Below are 24,221 nucleotides of genomic sequence, written 5' to 3' on the forward strand. Positions count from 1 at the left end.
TGCGATGAAAAATCAGCGACATTCGTGTCTATTGACCTTCATTCTATCACATCTATGGGTACAGTTTGTAGCGTTTCATCTATCATGGAATAAGCTTTGAACACACTGTGGAAGGAGAAATGATTTGAAAAATAGATTACAAATCTTATCATGAGCATCAGCTGACTCTGTACCAAGGAACATAGTATCTTCATAACCATCTAGGAACTTTTACCAGATATTTGAAATCGACTTCTACAAACATTTCACAAAAACATATGGAATCTCTACCCAAAGGAGTAGCTGAGCTTCAAGCGGCAGTTGACGACCTTGTAAATGGATTTTCTCGGAGAAAGAAGCCCTCGCAATGAAGTAAAAAATCGCGTAGATAAGATCCAGTAAGCGTAAACTTTTTTATCTATGTAATGAAAATATAGAAAAGATCAACGGCTCAGTTAAGCTAACGCACGGAGTCTTGTAAAAAAAAACGAATTAAAATGATAATCATCGGCGGATCTAGTCTCCAGAGTCAATGACAAGATATTATAGGATTCCGGCCGGCATCCTCTGCAAAGCCATAATTATTTTCCGCTATTCCTAAAGTTTCGTACTATTTTGCAAACCGGAGATTCTCCGGGCTTGGAATCATGAAACCAGATTAACGGTAGCTATGATGCATCTAACACCGCTCTTGATGCCGTGAAAACTTTCATAAAAGAGTACTGACACAATTGAAGCTCTGGCATTTTTGTCTTCCTTCCAACGGACGTTCATCTCTAGTGCCGACTTGAATTCTTCCATCATTTGCCAAAGTCCCTCTCTGGCAAAGAACATTTCCATTTGGAATATTATTACATTTTACTTACTCAATTTCGGAAATAGTTCACACAAATTTAAACTGAAATTTTCTGATATTCTAGTATTCAGTTGGACATGCAGAAATGCAGAAAAACCGAATTATATGGCAACAGGACATATGTCACAACAATATCCAATTTTGTTCTAGTTATTGTAACGCGGTAACAACAACTTGTGAATAGTTAGAGCAAAATCCATAGTGAACATTTGTTATGACGTGTGTCCTGTTGCCTCGTCTGCGGACAGCTTACATCACCGTAGCAAAATTTTGGCAGATCGAGTCGCTGCTATTTGAACTATGTACATAGTAGGCTGCATTTTTTTTACATCACCTTAGCAGCGTACAAACAACAGTTCTGCAATGTTTTCTTCGCTGTTTACAACGACGACGACGACGCCGACGACCAAGGCCAAAGATTAAGGGATGCGATAAAATTCCCCCAGGCAGCAGATCTCGGCTTAACATTTTGACACAGCCTCGAATCCCTAGCCCGGCCCGGCCCATCCGGTGCAAAATTTCGAAACAAGTAAGATCACAGATAAGCGGTCATCACAGCTGTACTGCTGTTTTAATCCTCGCGTTTTCGCAATCTCGGATGAGCACACAAAAATGGGATTTTCATGATGTAGGGAACCGGTCGGCAGTAGGCAGCTGTGAACTAATCAGGAATTTGATCTGATTACCGAATGGAAAATCAAAATCTCTTGTAGGTATTAAAATAAATTAATAATAAGTCGAATTCGTATACAAATTGCATTTCACAGCTGGTTCAAAATCCTGGTTCCGAATCAACCGAAGTCCAAAACCCCTTCGAATCGTCTAGAGCCTAGTTCAAGCACCCTCTCGCGGTGACGAGTGGAGCACGTATCGCTCTTGATAAGCACCATTGCGACATGTACCTTTTTCCCAACATTTACTCAGGAAAGGTGGCGCTTCAAGTCGCTTGTTATCAGCCCCCACAGGACTGTAACGGGGCCGGGTGGCGACGACGGCTGACAATGGCAAACAACACATCGACCTTGGGAAGCGGTTGCATCCGACTTGCTGTTGCTACAATAGATCCGCCGCACGGATGATGCTGCGCATTGGATGTCGTCATACCGTACCAGCACCGCCCGCATCGTTAAGCAAGGCACACTCGGATCGGATCCCTCTGTTGACAGTGTGAATATATTTTGGCATTTTGGCAAACACACGCATAATTAAAATGACTCGGTTCAAGCGTTCGGAAATGGGTATGACATCAGCAGCGCCATCAGAAGGGCAGTTTTGCAAAAAGGCAAACAGTGGGTGAATTAAAATAAAATATTTATCTTTTGACCGAAATCGCCTTTCGGGTTGTGGTTTGAATTTTTTTTTTAAATTGTTGACCAAATTGAGCATTGCACTGTCAATGCCGCGCCGGTCGCTATCAATGGTCGGTGGCTGTTGCGTAAATTACCCATTCGGATCCATTCAGCCTGTTGTTGGCTTGGGCGACGGATTGCGACTTACTTGCCTTCTATAGAGCCTCCGAGCTGTTGATATTTGGATAACTCTTGACCAACCAGCGCGCGGCAAGGATTGAGTTTGTCTCTCCGTCTTCTACGTACAGACCTTCGTCATAATTTTTTTTCACCCTCTACCCCCCCACAACAGGCGCACAAACTGTTGAACTTTGTCAGAAAAGAATTTAAATTGATGAAAATAAATTAAAGCGTCTGACAGCATCAAGAACGTAGCAGGCGAGTCGATCGGGTATATAAATATGCTGGTAGCTTCTTCCTGGCGGCGCGGTGTTGTCATTTTTTTTTCTGCACCAGTTTTTTTGTTGTTGTGATTTTGATGTATTATTTTCACTCGTCAACTGTTGTTAAAAAGGCTGTGGGCTACGCGCGGACGGGTGCTTTGGATGTATCAGGTTTGGAAGCGAACGCGCGAAAGATGACAGCCCCGGGACTGTGTTGACAAGCGGGCCGGTTGGTGGACATCATCACCCTTCGTGTCGGTCGGACGGTCGTAAGCTAAGAGCGCAAAGAGAGAGGAAGAAGAAGGTGTGACAAAATGTTGAGCTCAAGTGACGAAATGCGACATTGCATAATAGGTCCCGGTTTCTTTTTTTTTCGGTGGGATGTGCCACAGTGGAAGGAGCAGTGTCCAGATTTCATTCAACTTTGGCTGGTGTGGCTGAAGTTCAAGTTGAATGCCTTAGGGGTTCTTCGAAAGATGGTCGACACGGGTTTAGTAGTTTACCGGTACTTTGGAAGTATGGGTAAGCTATGGAAAACTGTTGACAAAAACTGTACAAGGAAGCTGTACGAACGAGCTCTGTTGAAGTGTAATGTCCAGATTCTGATGAGAAGAACACGAAACGAAAATATTCAATTTTGCTGCAGTTACATTTTTGGGTTACTCACAATATTTTAATCGATTCAGTAGAATTTTCGCTCCAATCCATCGCATCAAATCGACCCATCCGGTGGCGTTTGCGTCACCTATGCGAATGATTCGCGCCCGGTAAACACCGCCCGTGGTTATCAGTGCGCTAGAATCGATGGTATTTTTAGCGCCGACTGTTGTCTGAACAGCGCGAATAAACTGACTCGGAGGAAGGCAACACAAAAAAAACAATCATCAACCCGTCGCCACAAATGTTTGCCAGCTGACCAAAAAGGCACGAACACAACCAACGTCGTGGCTCATCTCATCTCGTCCGCGCGCATCTTCCATCCGAACCGGGCCGGGGGAACGAGACGAGATGATAATAGTTATGACGCTGGTTAATTCACGTAATCAGTCTCCCGTGTGATATTTACTATAGGCAATCGTGCCTGCCAAGATTACATTGAGTAACAAATTTTCATGTCCGCGCTTTCCTCTTCCCATTTCAGGTCCCGACATAGCACATGATCTCCCGCAGGCAGTGATGCCCGAAGAGGAAGAACGAAGCAAACGTAAGTATATCAACCCCGCAACAACAACAAAAAAACAGGTTCTCCGAACAACAGCAGTCAATTTTCGCTCTCATTTGTTTCGCAGATTTTGCCGCCCTCCTAACCGGTCGCACCTCGTCGATACTGAAACGGGACGACATGAAATCGATGTACTCGACCATCAATCCGTTGAACATTGTCGCTACCGGACGCTTCGCGTTCCACAAGAAGAACCTGTACTACAGCTTCTACATTTCGGAGAAAGCCCCCCGCCCTCGTTCGATACAGTTTGTCGACAGTCAGGGTAACATCCTGGAGGAACATCCCCTCGTAATCCCTGCCGAGGGACCCTTCAGCGTGTATCAGAATGCCACCGGAAAGATTTGCGGTGTCTGGCGTCGGGTACCTCGTGACTATCGACGATTGCTGCGCGACGATATGATGAATGTTGTGTTGCTGTGGGGTGGAAAATATCAAGCTGAACTGGCAATCGCTGGACCTATTGGAAAGTATCCAGCCTTACCGCAGGAACTGTTTAGTTCATTGTTAGAACCGGCACCAGGAACCAATCCGGAACAGATGAATGGAGCCGGAGGTACGGCCATCGTTTCCACTAAAAGTGGCGTCACATCCTCCATCTATCTAACGCTTGTGCTGAACGGAGTGTTTTCATCGGACGACATCGCGGATGTACCGCTAAATATTCGCTTGGAGATGCAGAATAAGGATCAGATTATCCTGGAGGACGTCCAGCGTGTTAAGAAACCAGCCCATGATATTAACGTGATCGAAGTTTCGTCTCCACTTTCGGTGAACGATCTGAGATTGTTGACCAGAGGAAAGCTAACCGTGGTTGTCGAATCGAAACGTAAACCGGATGCGCTCCGCATTCAAGGCACCATTCAGACACGTGTGGCTTGTGAGGTATTCCAAACTCTACTAGCTTCCCACAATCCAGAGTCTCGCACCGATAGCAGCGGTTTAGCTTGGATGTACCTCAACAAGGAAGGCTCACTGCTGTACAACATCCAAACACACAACCTTCACATGAACTACAATCCGGTCATTACACTGATCGATGACAGCGCTAAACGTAAGGCGGAAATCGAAAACCTGAGCTTCAACTCCGATCACGTATCCGGTACTGTGGACCGCATGGGACCACGAGTTTTGGAGCCGCTCTATTCGGGCGACTTGGCTATCAACGTAGCGAACGATTTGAATCTCAATCTCATCCATGGAAAATTCGTTGCCCGGCCCGTTGCCGACGCTCGTGATTCGAATGCACCGGTACTGTTGAAGCGTATCGGGAACTCGATCGCTCCACCACACTCCGTTGGTATGGCCTGGCTAGCCGTCGATAACGAATGCAATCTACACTACGAAGTGACATTGGCCGGTGTTCCAAGTGCGTACCACCCGGTTCAACTCTACCTGGAGGAGCTTCCGATCGAGGCACCAAACGCTCCGATAAGCCGAACACTGCTGGAAGACTTCAACGGGAACTATCTGGAAGGTTTTGTACTCGCGATGTCCGCCCATGAGCTAGCCAAGCTGGAAACCAGTGTCATTTATCTGGAAATACGCTCGAAATCGAAAGACGAACCTATCTTGAAGGCCAAACTCAAATCGACCAAAATACCGAACCACTGCACCGGCAATCAGCACATCGACAATGACGTACAGAACAATTCCGTCATTTCGACGCCACACGACAACAACTACATCCCGATGGGAGCCACGAAATGCTATCACTCTTCCCGCTTCCACGACGAGGGAGACCAATGGCACAGCGCACTGGAGTCCTGTACGATGTGCTCCTGCGTACACAAACGCGTCAAGTGCGAACCGATCCGTTGTCCCCCGCTGAAGTGCCGGAAAGAGGATATTATGCAGAAGAAGGACGATTGCTGTCCGACCTGTGCAGGTAGGTTATCAACTCGATTCTAGATATATTCAAAATTAACGTTTTTTTTATTCAGTTTCGAAATACTCCGACGACACTAGACTGGTGGTCGCACCCCGCGGCTGCAAGCTAGGCGATCAATTCTACGACGCCGGTACGACCTGGCATCCCTATCTGCCCCCGAACGGCTACGATACCTGCACCGTGTGCACCTGTGATGCTCTCTCGCTGGAAATCAACTGCCCGCGGACACAGTGTCCACCGTTGAACTGCAGCGAAAAGGTAGCCTACCGACCGGACAAGAAAGCCTGCTGCAAAGTGTGCCCTCAGGTAGGAAGATATTGCTTTCTACTGGACTAAGATCGTAATTATTAATTGAAACTTTTTTCAACTACAGATAAAAGTACGCACAACCCGTCCCGGCAATTCCGACGAAATGGGCGATCAGGGCAGCAGCAGCGGCTCACTGAAATCAACACAGACAATCCTGGCCAACGGTGGCTGCACCTACAATGCCAACATCTACGAAAACGGTCAAGAGTTCCATCCGATTCTGGCGACGCACGGTGAACAGAAGTGCGTCAAGTGTTCTTGCAAGGTAATTATAAACTGCAATCTACTTAATATCAGAGCGGAACAGAATTCTCCTGCACTGACGCAGCGTCAGGCCCTATTTGAAAGATATCGCCTCGTTCTCTACAGAAAGCAACCCATGATTTGAGACTTCAAACCAGGCTTTGATGCTCCGTCAGTGTCGCAGCATTCTGTTTGAGAATTAAGTGATCGACAGTGAGACAAAGATGACGTTGGTTTTGTAAGTCACTCGTCATAACAGATCACATTCCGCATCGGTTCTGTGGTCCAAAAATTACTCCACCCCTCACTAACTTTTCTTTGCCAATTCAATTTCAATTTTTTTGTTTTCAATCACCAACTATTCAATCACTTACCGCAAACAATTTCCTTCCAATTCCAGGATGGCAACATCAAGTGCGAACGGAAGCGATGCGCCCGGTCCGCGTGTAGTCGGCAGCACGCCCGACGAAACACCGTCGTGGACGAGTGCTGCCAGTGTCAGAAAACTGGCCGCCATCAGCACCGACGGCGACAGCAGCACCAGAATCAGCGGCAGCCCCAGCAAACGGCTATATCTGTAAAAAGTTGAATTGATTAGGTTTCGAGTGTTTTTTTAAACTTCTTTTTTTGTTTGAATGCTCTATCTAATGGGATAGCGCTTGCGAAGGGAAGTTGAGCAGACCCGAAAGGATTGATCAGTGATAAAGTTTAGTGTGCCAACGTATTGTTTTTTTATATGTTTTGTAAGAGAGACAGAGTGTAAGAATGGATTCGCATGTCCGGGACAGAGCGTGTGTTTGTATTTATTACAATGTATAACTTCATAGCAGTATCAGAATAGGAAGGATCTACGCGCGAATGTATAATGGGTTAAGATTGCGTAGAAAACTGTTTTTTGGAACGCAAAAATCATTAACTTTAAGGTCACGAGCGCATATCTAAACTGTAGGGTAAGTCATAAGCTTGATTTTGAGGAAGAACTATGTGGGGGGTTATAAAACCGATTTTGGCAGAGTATTTGTTTTACTGTTCGCAAACCAAATCTTTATGAAAATTCTATGCAGGGTATTTAGCGAGGAACGGGAGAACAGAAATAATTGGAAATTTCTTATTTTAAAGAAACAATTCCAGTTGAAACAATTTTTGTATCAGAGAACAATATTTATATTTTTACAAATAGTCCTATAGGTTTACTACACGCTAGATAGTCTTTAAGTGAACATATTTATTCTAAAGATAGTTCTACTACTGATCAGAGCAGCAGTAAAGAAGAATAGATCATTCGCATTTAAACTACTACAAAATAAGAGCAGAACTAAAACATAAACAATAGGAAAGTTGTAAATGCTTTTAATCTAAACACACATAAATGCTAAATTTGAGATTATTTAAAGGATTGATAGCAATAAACATCAGATTTCAGAGCATATTCTGGATTAGAGTTTAGAATTCAACTTTGTTTTTTTGTATAGACATTTATTATCCAATAACTTTTGCTTAAATGCATTGAAAAGTAAACCATAAAACGTAACCAATGCACGGAAAAGTGTTCTAAAATTTGTCCCTCGAAAGCAATAAAAAAAAAACAACAAAAAGACCTATAATTGTTCGAGTGCGATCAAACCTACTCTCTCCTGGAATGTGCGAAGGAATGATCTTTCCGACACCAAAATGGAGTCAAGCGCCTAACAACACTACAGTCATCAGGGGGAAAGAAACTATGTGTTTTGGAAGTAATATTGTTTCTAGAAAGACAATCTAGTCACGTGCGTTAGCGCTACCCAGAAAATATAAGAAAAATCAGTTTTTTTTGTTAGAACTCAGACCACAACACTCAGCGAAAAAAGAAAGGAAAACCTCCGCGAACGGCACACAGCACCAGAAGCAATCAATTAGCAGCAGGCATTTGCGTCGGAGTATCGAAGAGAGAAAAATCAGAAAACATTTGCGGAATAGAGACGAAAAAACACACAATAGAAACTTAATCAATTCATAACACATACACATGTGCGATTGCTTTTTTCTGCTAAGCAATACAGACAAACTTAGGTCGACAAGAAAAAGCAACAACTCTTGAAATGTTTTTTTTTTCCTGTTACCACGTACCAAAGAAGACTGATATATTAAATCTTGAAAGTAAACACGAAAACAAAGTTGTAATAAATTTGCTAATACGAAAAAAAAATTGCAACCATCTTTTGGCGCTTAAAAAAGAGAACAATCTGTCGAAAGTAAGCAAACACATACATACATACACACACGCTAGTAATATTTGTGACCTTTTTTTTCCGAAACTAGTAGCATACTACTTTCGATACTTAACATGCGACGGTTAAACGGTTTCGAACGCAAAAAAAACAAAATCCTACTCATCCGATTCGTTCGACGATTTCTCGGCGGTATACTTTATGTAATACAGTATTTTACAAACAGTTAGCATTGTTTTTTTGTTTTTCTTCTTCTTTTTTACAAACTCAGTTTCGTTTTCCGCCGCAAGCTAGCAGTCCTTAACCAGTCACTTGAGTTACATTTGTTTGAGTTTTTTTTTGTTGCGACAAGCACATTACAAACGCGGATAATGCCAAGCATTACCGCGAAACAGCATCAGCAAGCGAAACGATCAGACAGAGAAGAAATCCAAGCATGCCATAAGTTTTTTTTTATGTTGATGAATATAAATTATTATAAAACTATATAGTTCTAGTGTAGTAACCAATCGTTAGGTACCGGAAGGTGAGAGAGAAAGCGTTGGCGGGTTGAGCGTTGTTGCATTGCGGCCAGGGCCGCTAGAGCAGAATAGCTCGGAACCTCGAAAGGGAAAAAAACAATGATGTAGTGTGGCAGCAGGATTGTCCAAGCAAAAGAAAAAAAAATAGGATGAAACTTTAACTAAGGCGATACGATATGCATACACACACAGACACAGGAGAAAGCACCACAGATTAAGTGAAAAAGAAAACCCCTGTACGATATCCATCAAAGGAAGATAACGAGTCAAGAGCAGCGTGAAATAAACAGAAACGGATACACAAAGTAAAGTGAACGGTGATTCATGTTTTGCCTAACAATGAAAGAAATGGCCATATTCCAGTTCAAATCATTGGATTCCATTATTGCAAAACAATACTACTGCTGAAATGTCTACCGTTGAACTTTCCAACAATCTGGAAGCTAATAAAACAAATAGTTCAAATTGAAGTAAGAAACAACTAGGATTAATGACGTGCATCAAACACGTGCTGAGGTCCCATTAGATTAAAGAACGATTCACACGGTACATCACGCTTCAGTCACCGATACGGAACGTCAAGATTAGTTACATGCAGTTAAATGGAAGCGTTCACACACAACATCAACGGCACGGAACGTTTTGACGTACGCCACGTGTGAGCGGGCACAAGAGAAAAGAATTAAACTGATCCTGACGTAACGGTGACGTTCCGTTAACGTTGACGGAAGCTGATGTATCGTCTGAATCGTCCTTAAGAAAAACTATGATACCAGTTAAAAGAGGTTTCACAGAACATAATTGTACACGAGACTTGCAGTAAGTGAAAATAAAATACTTACCATTTCTGACATTAAAAACTAATTCACATAATTGCAACTGAAAACTTCAAACAACGAACTAAATGTGCGAATCAATCCCCTTGCTGCACTAGCCACCACCGAATGACGTTTGCGTACTAGCGCCACAAAGCAGTAATGGTTACTAGGGCAACACAGTTCAATCATATAAAGCTCTACACCAGCTTCATGGAAAAGCTCGACATGAGCGCGAAGCGCGTGTTGCAGTATACTGTGGTACAGTCGGGTCTCCTACTGCGCGGATTCCTACTGCGCGGTACACGCGTTGTAGGATACCCATAGCTTATGGGATTTTGACTAATTGGGGCTGTGGCCGATTATTTCGTCCGTGTCAACATGTAGCGCCATACTTTCCTTGGCAAAGTTGTTGTACTCACTTGGGCCTACAATTTAGTGTAATTGGGTATCCAATTAGTTGAGTGCTATGAAGAAAGAGGAAATAAATCGAAATCTCGTTGTAAACTCGACTATCATCAAATGGATTCAATGTCAAATATATCAAGACCCTGATTATTTTGAAAGGTGATGTCTTCGGAGAATTTATAAAATAAGTCTAGAGCTTCTGGATGGTAGAAAGTATAACTCGCAATTACCCCACCAGGCAGCGCTAGTGCTAATGCAAATATTAAACACGATTGTACGTCGATTCCCGGTTTACCATTTCCCGGAAAATAAGTTTCCGGAATGTCATTTCCCGGAAAACCATTTCCCGGAATGTACCATCTCCCAGAATATCATTTCCCGGAATGTACCATTTCCCGGAATACTATTTCCTGGAATGTACCATTTCCCGGAATACCATTACCCGGAATGTATTTTTTCTCGGCAATTATTTATACTATTGAAATCTAAAATAAACATGTAATTTGAACTTTAAGAACAAATCCAGAGCTATGTTAACTTACATATGGGTCATTCCACGCGAAGTGATCAAAAAAAGATGCAAACTTGAAATCGACCTTCACGGATTTGAACCAAATTTGAAGGATTTGTTCATCTAGGGCCAATATATAAAAACCCAAATTTTTGTGTCAATTGAACCACCCCTCGTGTCATGGGAGCACCCCCCGTTTTGGCAAATTGCCAAAATGCTTGATTTTCTTTTGATCATATCTCCGGTTCTATTTACTCTAGAATCAAATCGTAAGTTGGCTTTTGAAGAAAATTGTTCAAGGAGTCTAGAAATAATATTATTTTTTGCCGGCACTGCTGCCAACTATGCGATTTTTTCAGTAAAATAAAAAAAGTTAGTTTTTCTCTCAACACATATATTTTTCTCTATTCTTTATTTCACATTATTCCGCGACAAATAAAATTTACAATCAAGATATGATAAGCTTTATAGATATTGATTGACTGTGCTGGAATAAAACATGACATTATTCTGCATTCCAAGTTTTTGTTTGGTTCGCTTGACACCTTATCTTTGCTCTCTAATCATATTAATAAAAAACAAGCTCTCATAAACCAATAAAGTACCAGAAAACAGATTATTCTTAAAAAAGGCAAAGTCTCGAAGAAGATTGTTATGAATTATTTTGTTCCAAAAAAAGTACTCAAATTTTAAAGAAGACATTCAAAAATATTTTTCATGATTTGCTCATCTCCAAAAGAAGGCGAATAAGCTCATAGAATAACAATTGTAATTCAAAAAGTTATAACCCCATAGAAAATCCTCCCGATTTTCCCACCGACTAAATCGGCTTGCGTCGGCACAATCGGCCGACTATGCCACCAGTTAATCGGTCGATTGTTGCACCGACTCTTATGGGGGTTTAACATAGACGTCAGCCGACGCGTCAACCGATTAAATATGACAGACGAAATTTGTTGAAATCGGTCTATTTCAACCAATTAAATCGATCGATTAGTTGATAGTTTAAAATTGGAACCAGATTCACACAGATTAAATCTGGCGATTAATATGGTGACGAAAATTGTCCACCGACGAAACCCATCTTGGTCGTTTAATTAATCTGTCGACCTCGAAGCACCCGTTTTCGTCGGTCGACTGTGAAATTTATGAACTGTCAAATTTTCTATGGGGAAGGTATGTTAGGACCACTAGGACTTAAATCCAATAAAACACCAAGAATATTTTGAAAGAGTTCTTAAAAGAATGTGAAACTACATAGAAATAGAAAGTACATATTCATCAAAAACATGCCCAAAAACAACGATAAGGAAGCATGCATGTATAGGAAAGAAAAACCGCAGATTTTTTAGATGCATAATCCATAAAAATTGCATTGTTGATATGTTATTCTAACTTACATTTAAAATCAATAAAATTTTAAACATATTTCCAAATTACTTTTTATGTTCTAAAATAGATAGAATTTCGTAGTTTGTTTGACATTTGCTGCGTAGCAAGTGTAATCAAAATGAGTGGTGGCAAGGCATGTGGTTTAATTTATTTTCCGGGAAATGGTATTCCGGGAAATGATTTTCCGGGAAATGGAACATTCTGGGAAATGGTTTTTCCGGGATATGGTACATTCCGAGAAATGGTTTTCTGGGAAATGGTACATTCCGGGAAATGGTTTTCCGGGAAATAGTACATTCTGGGATATGGTTTTCCGGAATATGGTATACCGGGAAATGGTATTCCGCGAAATGACGTACAACCATTAAACACATGTTAAAATTATTCTATATCTCAACATTGTGATTAGATAGAGTAGTACTGTTTTCAGCAAAGTTGCTCGAGAGGACTACCCAAGGGGCGTGACACTTCCAATAACTTATAAATTATTATACAATTATAATGTTTTTGTAGATTTATAGACGATTATAGAATATTATAATTTTATAGACAGCTTATACTTTTATATCTTTCGAACTTGTTTTCGAACTTATTCTCAGTGTGCGGTGAATTTATGTGAGTTGTCCCTTTTATTTGTTTACATTATTGAAAACATGATGTGTAAAACTAAAATTTAAAAATCAAACTCCTTTGTACCTGCGCCATAAAACAAGATATTCGGAAACGATCAACGAGGTCGAATTGCTTATGGGACAGCAGGTACGTACAACAATGATACTAATTCTCAAACCACGCTTAATATATTCCCACTCTTCCAGAATGTTGAACAAACCTCTCAAGGGTTCTATCGTTGAATTTGAGCAACATTAGCAAAAACACTGAAGGCAGCATCATAATCTACTACCTGGCTCGGAAGCAAACGGAAGAGATTGTGGAGCTGTTGAAGAGTAAACGGATTGATTGTGAGCCGTATTATGCGTGTCTTGTGTTGAAGCAGAGGCGATAGGCTTTGTCCGACACCGTTTTCGGATTATTGTGGCTACGATAGCTTTCAGAATGGGAATCGACAAACCGGATGTTAGACTGGTCATTCACTATAGTGCGTCGAAGGATTTAGAAAGTTATTATCAGGAAGCCGGTAGAGCTGGCCGGGATGGACAACCATCCAAGTGTATTATGTTTTGATGTTGCGCTCATTTCAAAACACGAGCTATTTCGAGAACATAATAGGGGATCGACGAGAGCGGCAATTATGATTTTAGTAAGGATACGGAACATTTGTAGAAAGCTATTGAAACCTTCGATGGTGGTACAGGTATAGCGCTACCGATCGCACTGCTGCACCGCTCCAAAAGCAAGAAACTGTGATCATTACTTGAAAATCCCTTGCACGGTCTCGGGAAGTCACGAGGTGAGGAATGGTGGAAAGCGTTGACCGTTTTTCTAGAAAGAGAAGGATTTTTTTTCAATAATGGAATACAAGTGAATAGTTTACTTTTATTTGCTGGTTCGAGTGCAACCACTGTATGATACAACATTCGACTTTTAAAGCCGACCAAAGGCGCTCCCAAAGTTACTACCATCACCTGTCAGTGGAAGTTCTCGTATGCTGGAGCAATCACTTGTGTTAAAACAGGACTTTACTCAGGATATGGTAAAGATTGTCTTGGAAAAGCGCTCCGAACTGGCCACCGCGTACGAATGTATGCCCTACACGATTTCTTCGAATCAAGCCCTTCACCAGATGTCTACTATTGGACCGCTGAATTTGGAGGAAATGAATCATGCCAAGTTAGATGGGTTCTCTGATATTAAGATTCAAAAATTTGGCAAAGAATTTCTATCCTGCATTCAACAAAAACTGAACTTCTTACTCGGTAATGCAGCAGTAACAGCAGTGATGGATTGTCTGTCATGCAGCGGGCTCTGAAGCGGAGCCCATTGACGAAAAGTAAGTTGTTACCAACCCAGCAAACAAATTTGAACCTCTGGTTAGAGGGTCGCTCAGTGGCGGATACTGCCAAGTTTCGAGGCTTGTTAGAGACATCGATTGCTAGCCATTTATATGTGACAATCAAACATGGCTTTCCTTTCTGCTGGACCGGGTGGACATCGATCGTAGCTTGTTTGAACACATCAAATCGAATCTTCCATCCGCTCTGTATGGCATCTAGCTAACTGATATTAAAAATCGATGCATCCCACATGTTCCATTCGATTAAATTAAATTAGTACTGGCATATGTTCACGTAAGGCAACACCTACAATCGCTACAAGTTCAGTTGGAAAATTATGTTGCTCCAGAGACTACAGTAAAACCCGTTCCACCCGCAAATGAAGACTTTTTTTTCAATAGGTCCTATCTGCAAAAGAGAGCCTCTCTTTATTTACTTTCTCTTCCGCGAATTACTCGGTCACCTTTCTGATTTCCCGTCAACTGTATGCATAATAAGCTAGTAAAAACCTTGGTCTTTCGAAACATACCGATAAATGTTTAAAAAGTTTTGTGGTTTCGCGGTAATAATGGAAAGAGAAAGCGAAAAAAGAGGGCTCTCATTTGCAGATTGGACCTAATGAAAAAAAAGTCTTCAAATAATCTTTGGGGTGATGAAGACGACGATGAATTATCTTCGTGGAAATTGATCTTATGTGCGAGAAAGCAAGCAACAGTCAAAAAGAGAATCAAAAGCCCCAAATGACCGAATGCATCAGCATTGATGACGAGGAAGAAGATTTCGATTTGGATGAAATTGCTGCAATGGAACAGGCGGTGATGCGTCCTTTGGTGGAGGCTCCAATGTTTAAGTCGAGAGTACTACGAACAATAGTTACAAATCAAGGAGAATCATTCTTTCGACACAATGCATTAAATGCATTTTGGAAGCCATGTTTCAAATAAATGTTTTTTTAGTTAAAAAAATGATTAAAGATAAACCGGGATTTTTGTAAACATATCGAAGCCCCTTTGCGGAATTTCATAATTGCCGTCATCGGCTTTTGCTTCAAATCATTTCCACTAATTTCTTCATATCATTAACAACTATACCATCTTACGACACTTTTTTTCAATGTTCATTAAATTCTTTTCACTGCCGGAATCTGCGATTTCACCAAACCTTGATTGTCGTCTGCCTGGAGAACTATACCATATCCCTGTACAAAAGAAGCAAATGCAAAATCAGAACGGGTTGATTAATTTGAACTAGTTTGTGACATTACCTGGCTCTCGTTCAGCTTATTGGTGACAGATTAGGCCGCGGATTTTCCTAGTTGCCTACCAGAAACCCGAGGATAACACACGATTGGCCTATTTGCGCATGCATCGAATGTTTGTTCTGTAGATCGGTAAAGTCATTTGAATATTAAAATGAAATGTGAAGACATTTATGAGTAAAACTTACCGAAAGAAAAAGCACCTTGCTATTGTGTGGCGTTGCTATATCTACTGTTGCGGAATCTGGGTGATGATAATTCTATTTTGTGGTTGTTGCTGCTGCTATCAGCCAATGGTCATCTAATTGCGGTTGCTGAATTAACGTCAAACCCTGTGGCAGAACCGTCGTTAGAACGTTATTGCAACCGACCGGATGGTGGAGTCTCAATTTGCTGCTGCTGCTGTGAAATATTGGTGACTGGCGCTGACATAGTGGCTGTTTCGGTTGGGATGGTTGAATCACTATCGGTGTTAATACATCTATTTGGAGACGTAAGTCTTTCTGGTTCACATGGCACAAATGACACAACCTATTCTAATTAGTACCGGTTGTGTCGCTGGAGCCGAATACTAATCAGAACCAGCCAGAATTATATGCAAATATTTGGGTACTTACCATTTCTTGCAACACCAATTTTTCATTGTTTGTAATCACACGCGTAACTATGGTAACGTTTCTTCGAATTTTTTTCGAACTTTTAACACTTCGAATACAGTTATAACTTTTATAGACAATTATAAATAAATATAAGGGGATATAAAAAATATAAAATCATGTGAAATATTTTTATAAAAGAATGTCACGCCCTCGGGACTACCCAAGGGTAACAGATTAGTTTGGAATACTCTCACTATGCGGCGCGAGTGAGCATAGAAGCTTTCAACATATGGTTGATTATGATATAAATCAAAAGTCTAATAACTTGGAAAAATGGTATTTTCGACAACGTTCTCGAGGAGGTCAAAGGCTACTAGATTATGAACAGATTAAATAGGAATGGACCCGCCAGGCGGCGCAAGTGAGCATTTTTTTCAAAGCATGTATCTCGAGATCATGATCATTTGGAAGGGTGGTGTCTTTGGTAATATTTATAGGCAGGTTGAGCTCTGTCATACGGCGAACAAATTAGTTCTGAACTTTCCCACTAGGCGTCGCTAATGAGAATGCAACTTTCTTAACATTATAGATATATTTCTAAAGTCCGATAACTTAGGAAAACTTAGGAACCATCTTTCTAAGTTACACTCTTGAGATGTATCATAATTTACCAGGTCCTAAAAGGTTCTGTGCTCACTAGTGCCGCATAGTGAGAGTATTCCAAACTAGTAGTTCTCGACCTCCCAAGCAACTTTGTTGAAGATACCACCCTTCTAAACTGCCTTTATGTTAAGATGCAGAAATTGAAAGAAAAAATGCGTGCTCACTAGTGTCACCTAGTGGGTAAAATCGAAATTTTTCTATACATTGTCAAACAGCACTTGTCCCCCTGGAGAACTTTACCAAAAACAGCGTTTTCCTAAATTATCTGGCATTAGAAATATATCTATAATGTGGAGAAAGTTGCATTCTCATTAGCGACAACTAGTGGGCAAGTTCAGAACTAATTTGTTCGCCGTAGGACAGAGCTCGATCTGCCTATAAATATTGCCAAAGACACCCTTCCAAATGATCATGATCTCGAGATACATGCTTTGAAAGAAAATGCTCACTAGCGCCGCCTGGCGGGTGCATTCCAATTTAATCTAGCCATAATCTAGTAGCCTTTGACCTCCTCGAGAACTTTGTCGAAAATACCATTTTTCCAAGTTATTAGACTTTTGAGATATCGTCGCTGTTGTGCTATCTTATGACAAGCGCCATTTAGCACATTTCGAGAAAAACGATTTTTAAAGTTTGAGATTAATCTTGAAACTTATAAATGGTATAAACAATCCAAAGAAGACAATTGATGCTTCTACCTATTCTGCATTAATCTCTCAAATATTACGAAGATCGGTTGACTATGTTGCGAGTTTTTACTATGAATGTAAACAAAAGTCGCACTCACACGTGTCATAGGCGTGTATTGATGACAAAATTTGTATGACGTGTCATAATCGTGCATGGAAAATTTTCCATAAAAAAAAATCATCAGTTTTTAACTTTTATTCATATCTTTGCGTTCATATGGTCTATAAACAATCGGTGAAATGCATTTTGAAGGAAATGAGTCAGGGAATCTAGAAAAAAAAATGTTATTTTTGATTGCAGTGTTGCCAAATATGCTTTATTTCCAATTTAAAACTAAAACTGTGTTTTTCTCACAACTCGTGTAATTTCTTTTTGAAAATGTTTATGCCATTGCGTTCCTCAGACATTTTCACACATAAAAACATCTAAAACTTCAATATAACTTGAGCAAATCCCTAGATACAGTGATTTGAAGCAAAAAATTCACAATTTCTCATCACGTTTCTCACTATATCTATTCTAGTAGAATTTCAAAATTCTGAAAACGCCACTTTGTACAGAATTTTCAAACAAGTAATGTGGCATATATAACTCAGTTTACCCCAAAATGGCGTTTGTCATAAGATATGTTGAAAGCTTCTACGCTCACTCGCGCCGCATAGTGAGAGTATTCCAAACTAATCTCCCAAGCAACCAAAAGTGCGTATATGGGAGTTGCATAAGCTTCCCGTTTTAAGTAATTTTGCGATACGTTTTGTGTACTAATAGCGGTTTAAGCAGCTTTCAAGTTCCATTAAAGCTTAAGCAGCTTGAAAGTTCGCTAAGAACTTTATGTGAACTTTAAAGTGTGCTTTTTAAGTATTATCCGAACTTCTGGTTGCTTGGGCTGTTACCCTTGGGTAGTCCTCGACCTCTCGAGCAACTTTACTGAATACAGTACTGCTCTACCTAATCACAATGTTCAGATATAGAATTATTTTAACATCTGTTTAATATTTGCATTAGAGCTAGCGCCGCCTGGTGGGGTAATTGCGAGTTATACTTTCTACCATCCAGAAGCTCTAGACTTCTTTTATAAATTCTCCGAAGACATCACCTTTCAAAATAATCAGGGTCTTGATATATTTGACATTGAATCCATTTGATGATAGTCGAATTTACAACGAGATTTCGATTTATTTCCTCTTTCTTCATAGCACTCAACTAATTGGATACCCAATTACACTAAATTGTAGGCCCAAGTGAGTACAACAACTTTTCCAAGGAAAGTATGGCGCTACATGTTGACACGGACGAAATAATCGGCCACAGCCCCAATTAGTCGAAATCCCATAAGCTATGGGTATCCTACAACGCGGGTTCCTTTTTCATGCCTCCAGTTAATCGCGTAGTAGGAGACCCGACTGTAATCTGATCGGTGAAAGCTTACGGAGTGCGATTTCAACGTTTTTGGGGTGCTTGGGGGGGGGGGGAAGCAAAAAGCATTACAGGTATACCTCGATAGTACGTACACCCAAGCAACCAAAAGTTCGTATAAGGGAGTTGCATAAGCTTCTCGTTTTAAGTAATTTTTCAGTACGTTTTATGTTCTAATAGCAGCTTAAGCAGCTTTCAAGTTCCATTAAAGCTTAAGCAGCTTGAAAGTTTGCTAAGAACTTTATGTGACTAGAACAAAATTTTCTTCTAGTCACTAAGTGACGTGACTGTGAGAATAGGGCTCATTATAAATATGTGTTATGGAATCCAATCATTTATTGTTTATCACTTTACCCAACAAAATTATTGCTTTGCAAATATTGTGTATTAGAACAGCAATAATTTTTTGTTTTCAATTCAATAAAAATATTTCTAATTTCAATAGCTTTATTTTTTCGTTTTCTTTTTCATTTTCTTTTATTTTCAATAAAAAAAAATTATTGAAAAACGGGAACGATATTTTTAATGCATTTTATTAAATTCAATAAATACATTTATTGTCTTCCGACCCATAATTTTATTTATGTATCACGATGCCGGTAGCCTCTTTGTGTTTTTGGAACCACATCACCTGGCGATGCTCCTGGTTTATTCGGTGTAGAGATAGACACGGCTTCCGTTCCCTGGGGTTTGTCTTTCGCCTCATAAGTCTCCCTCACTTTTGATGGTGCCCCTGTCTGCCTTATTTTCAAAGACTTCTTGGCCACCGACGACTCCTTTTCGGTTTCTCCGTTATTTGCTCCAGGATTCTCCATTCCTTGACGACCAAACCGAGGGTTCTTTGTATCTTCAGTTTCCTGATGACTAATTAAGGCCCATCAATGAAGTCGAAACACCAGATTTTTTTTTCGTTTAGCGAGATTTTGACCTTAGGGTAAACGACGCCGCCGAGAAAAAGAGAACGAAAATGAGAAGGTGAAAACAGAAAAGAACGGAAACATTCAACATTGTGTATTGATTAGCCTTTCTTCAACTAATATAATTTTCACAAATATTTCAGAATTTTCTCAAATTTGTCTAATACATTTTATGCATTTAATATATTTAAATCATTATATTAATCATTTATTTAATTCAGTATTCATTTTATCTATTTTATTCGTTCCATTCTTTAGATGCATTCTGATTAGTTTATTGATTTAATGCATTTTATTCATATCATTAATTTAACTTATTTTATTTTACTGTTTTCATTTTATGTATTTTATTATTATTTTTTCCGTTCATACATTTTATTCAGTTTCTTCATTTTAATAATCTTATTCATCTTTTCAATCATTCAGTTCATTAATTTCACTTAACTTAATTTTTTCTATTAATTTTATAACTTTTCCAATATTGTCTAAATTTACACTGAGCGAGCTGAACTAATTTGGTTTATTTATTATTCTATTTTATGAAGTAGATAAGTGTTTTTGCTCTATAAAGTTTTAATTTTATTTGTTTTGTTACTTTAATATAATTTATTCAGTTTATTCGAGGTTTTGTTCCTGCAGGACTCCAAACTGTGTTCTTTAACTATATTCAGCTGGGTTCCTACTTCGCATGAGTTATTCAAACTAATGAATGATCCAACAGTGATGTATGTAAGAAAAGTCTCTTCTCATTGCTAGGTAGATTACGTTGGCTTTTTTTTTCAAATGCAACTCTACCCAGACTGGTCCAAAAAATATGAAAACGAAGTCGTTTTTTCACGAAAAATATGGTTATGAACACTCTTGGATTCTCAATCAAATTTTGCTTAGAATGAAATAATTTTAATTCGGAATTCAGTTTACCGTTAAATTCAAAATTGTAATGGATTGGTACAGTAGTATGGTGTATGGTACGCTGCCTCTATCGGCCTGATTTCACTTCAATAAAATAATAACAACTTACATGGACCAATTCTTGCGTTCTTCGACGGTGTTCTATTCGTGTTTCAAATTGTTAAATAGTAAAGAAATTAAAACAGGACAGTCAAGCTGTTCTAAATCTGTTCCAAAAAGTGCGCGACAAATTGAAGTGCATATCAGCCTTGCGATTGATCTGCTTTAGTCGGTGATGTAAAATAGAACATCCCATATAGAATAGAACAGCGTTGCAAACAGCCTTTGTAGGCGACATTGTATGGCCCAGCCCTATTGATCATTTAAATACCGCTGACCACCCTAAATCATCGAAAACATTTAACTGTCAACCATATATAGCGTTTTTCACAAGCCGCAGTCTTTTTGCTTTGACAGCACCGTTCGAAAATAAAAAATTTAAAACGTGCTCCGGTGAACATATTCGTTATTCTGCTGGAAAATATTGTTATCGAGAAATTTTTCACTTTTCCAACCATCGAAAGTTCCCAGCAGCCACAACAATGGAAAAATACGCCGTCCCAAACAAACTACCGGCGGAAGAAATCAGCATTTTGGCTCAGCGCAAGTCGCGCATCAAGCGGGAAGCCAACCAATGGGTAAGAAAGCCACTTCCAGCGAATCGCAAGACCAAATTCTGCAAGCCGGAGTTTTTCATTGCCGATTGCCGTAAAGCGGAACGTGATGCCAAGCGAATCAAGAGGAACTTCCTGAAGACGGGAATTCAGCTTAAGGATAAAGACATCCAGCACGGTCGGCTTATCCTGGTGTTCCGCCACCGGGGCAAGTATATCGCCAACAAGGAGGTAATGCATATTCTAACCAAAATGGGCCTACCGTACAAACGACGGGCGGTGCTGCTGAAGTTAACCGAAGGTGTCCATGCGATGCTGAAAATGGTCGAACCGTGGATCATTTGGGGATATCCAAACATCAGTACGGTGCGAGAGTTAGTTTACAAGTACGGTTTGTTTAAGCCGGAAAATGGTGCGAAGGGACCAAAGAAGATTCCGATCGCTTCCAATAAACTGGTGGAGGACAAATTTGGACATCTAGGTATCATCTGCGTGGAAGATCTACTACACGAACTGTTAACAGTTGGTCCGAACTTTATCAAGGTCACGAAAATTCTGCACACATTCGAGCTTCGGTCGCCAGCGGATGGTTGGAAAACGGCACGGAAGGGAAAGTTACGATCGTTGGGTGGTGAAGCCGGTTTCCGGGGAGAGGAGATTAACGAATTCTTCAAGCGGCTGCTGTGAGGTTGTTTTGTAAGTTTTTTTCCTTGTATTTGAATCAAATATTTTGTGTAAATAGACGAGTTAAGAAACTTTATAAGAGAAAGATGCTTGATGTTGAAAGAAATCCCAAAAAAATGATTTTCTTGAAAATGGGGGACGGGACAAAACTTGCGGAAATTAATAAATCCCTGTATCGGTTTTTCCTTTTAATTTTGTGAGACGCTTTTTCCTTCTTAGAACATTTGAAATATTTTTAATTTTATGCGAGCAACGTTAAAGAATATTCGCCAGCTCAAATTCTAATGTTATGAACGTTTTTGAATCTGAGACAGTAGGTTCACTTGACTTTTTTTGGATTTGCAAATATTAGTGCAAACTTACTGACATCTGAAAACTTCAAAAGAATCAATTTCAGATGCGTAACACCAATCAAATTTGTTCTTCTTTGCCTTGCATTCTAAGTGACAATAAACCGTTTTGTCGTGTGAATCATTCGAACTTTACTCTCAAGATGGCATAAACATACAAACATTTGTAAAAGCGTTAGGTGGTTTGAATCGACTTTTTATTTCTATTATACACTTTACCCTTTGGCCGTTCCATCTCTGAAGGCCAGAGCAGTGATCGCCTTTAAATGAGCGTGGTATTCCCTTTCGACCGATTTCGTCTCAATCTTCCATAACCGCGCTCGTCCATCCGATGAGGCTACAAATGAAAACAATTGTGTTCACAAGATTGTAGGCATACAACACATCGATACTTACCAGTAAACAGATACTTGGAATCGTTACTGAACACCGCGTCCCACATCCAACATTTCTCTACCTTCAATTCCGCGTGCAGCTGGAACGTGTCTGTTCGATATATCTTAGCTGTCCCGTCACCGGAGCAAGTCACCAGTAAATTTGAATCGGGACTAAATCGACATCGAAGGGCATACTTTTTGTGTGCCTCTATCCGAAGCTTTGGATCGGTCTGAGTCAGCTGTGTTTCGCTGTTGGCGCTATTGGACAAACTCCAAATGTAACAGTTTCCCTTATTATTGACCGCGGCCATATACGCTCCGTTCGGGCTGATTGCGATATCTTGAATGGATGATTCAACTTCCGGAATCAACTGTTCGTGGACGTCAGATTTCACATCCCACAGGTAAACACTGCCACCTTGGCTGCCGATGGCCAGTTCAACCTGGTTTGGATGAAGACAGACGGCATTGACCGGGGTCAAGCAGTCAAACATCCGCTTACAAGCGGGGCTCTGCGAGCTCATGTCCCAAATACGAACGCGGCAGTCCTCTCCACCGGTGAACATCCACTTGCCATCCTCTTGAAACCCGACACGGGTTACGTTCTTAAGCACACATTCAAAATTGACCACCGGGTAGCTGAAATTCATATCATACAAACGAATATGCTGGTAACCACCAGCAGCCAAGATCGTCCCATTAGGATTGATGTCCAGAGCGTTTACTTGCTGCAAGTAAGAGTTTTTGTTTATCTTCTTGGATCTTGGACGAGAGCAGCCACTTACCGAATCTGCATGCTGAAGGGTGCGATAACAAAATCCAGAATACGGTTGCCATAGCTTGATTGTGTGATCGTATCCTCCTGTGGCCAGCATGGGTTCGGTGCATGGTTCAAAAGACATGCCGATGTAACAAATGCAGTTGAATGAAATCGACGCAAAGTTAATCTGGTCGATGTTCCGGAGGAATCAAAACAACAAAATTTAATATGCGATTATAGTCTTTTTCAGTGAGTGCTTTTTGTTGTGGTCAGCTGACTTTTTACTTTGTCGTTCTTTCGTGGCACAGCTCTATCGAGCGCCGTACACGATACACACTGCGGAGCTCATTTTGGGTGGAAAGACGATGCGGATGTAAAGGCGAGGTTACAGTTTGCGATTTCTCTAGTGATTTGAAAGGGGACTTCAATGACATTATCTTATGCCGTTTTTGCTTGAAGCGAAACTGAGTCAGTTTCTAACTGCTGTGAAAATGTATGAACTGACAGCGGTTGGGGTTAGAACCTGACCCAGTTTCGGGTTCAACCAAAAACCATTATTTGAAGCATGGATGGTTTATTGCTTGCGGATGGTCATGTTCATGTTGCGAATGTTAAACAAACAATATCTGACATAATTTCGCTAATAAACAAAACAGTATAGATATGTGGAATTGTTGATACATATTATTTTGTACTAGGACCTCCGCTCTTGTAAATATTTAGGAAATAAAGTTTATTATTTCTATTGCTATTATTGCTGCTTCACTGGATGAAAACCGGTTTTCGCAGAAAACCAGTTTTCAAGTTGCTGGTAACTACCCGGACAGAACGGAACATCGGAATTGATAGTAGGAAATATTGCATTTACAACAGTTCTCGACAAACATATGATTACGGCCTA

General features: G+C 40.4%; 4 protein-coding genes and 1 long non-coding RNA gene across 5 annotated transcripts in view; 2 read left to right on the forward strand and 3 right to left on the reverse strand.

The window, feature by feature from the left end:
• LOC131690744 (dorsal-ventral patterning protein Sog) overlaps positions 1–9,270 on the forward strand; it is a 74,610-nt gene extending 65,340 nt beyond the window's left edge. The window contains exons 4-8 of the mRNA XM_058976712.1: positions 3,709–3,771; positions 3,857–5,677; positions 5,733–5,986; positions 6,054–6,254; positions 6,633–9,270. Of these exons, the coding sequence (XP_058832695.1) occupies positions 3,709–3,771; positions 3,857–5,677; positions 5,733–5,986; positions 6,054–6,254; positions 6,633–6,821 (2,528 nt within the window). The 3' untranslated portion in view covers positions 6,822–9,270. The remainder of the gene's footprint in view (positions 1–3,708; positions 3,772–3,856; positions 5,678–5,732; positions 5,987–6,053; positions 6,255–6,632) is intronic.
• The window catches only part of LOC131690804 (cytochrome P450 307a1), a 377,105-nt gene that overhangs the window by 297,023 nt on the left and 55,861 nt on the right, over positions 1–24,221 (reverse strand). The window lies entirely within an intron of this gene.
• Positions 14,563–15,791, reverse strand: LOC131690826 (uncharacterized). Its single transcript, XR_009305637.1, has 3 exons — positions 15,488–15,791; positions 15,306–15,421; positions 14,563–15,239 (listed from the first exon to the last, which is right to left on the reverse strand). It is a non-coding gene; the product is annotated as an uncharacterized LOC131690826 (long non-coding RNA).
• LOC131690817 (uncharacterized) lies at positions 20,935–21,918 on the forward strand. Its single transcript, XM_058976859.1, has one exon. It carries the CDS (start codon positions 21,078–21,080, stop codon positions 21,834–21,836), a length of 759 nt encoding a protein of 252 aa, XP_058832842.1. The 5' UTR covers positions 20,935–21,077; the 3' UTR covers positions 21,837–21,918.
• On the reverse strand, positions 22,308–23,583 carry LOC131690810 (protein LST8 homolog). Its single transcript, XM_058976847.1, has 3 exons — positions 23,346–23,583; positions 22,580–23,288; positions 22,308–22,520 (listed from the first exon to the last, which is right to left on the reverse strand). Exons 1-3 carry the CDS (start codon positions 23,460–23,462, stop codon positions 22,399–22,401), a joined length of 948 nt encoding a protein of 315 aa, XP_058832830.1. The 5' UTR covers positions 23,463–23,583; the 3' UTR covers positions 22,308–22,398.

Source organism: Topomyia yanbarensis, chromosome 1 (assembly GCF_030247195.1).
Source record: "Topomyia yanbarensis strain Yona2022 chromosome 1, ASM3024719v1, whole genome shotgun sequence".
In the NCBI taxonomy this organism is placed as follows: domain Eukaryota; kingdom Metazoa; phylum Arthropoda; class Insecta; order Diptera; family Culicidae; genus Topomyia; species Topomyia yanbarensis.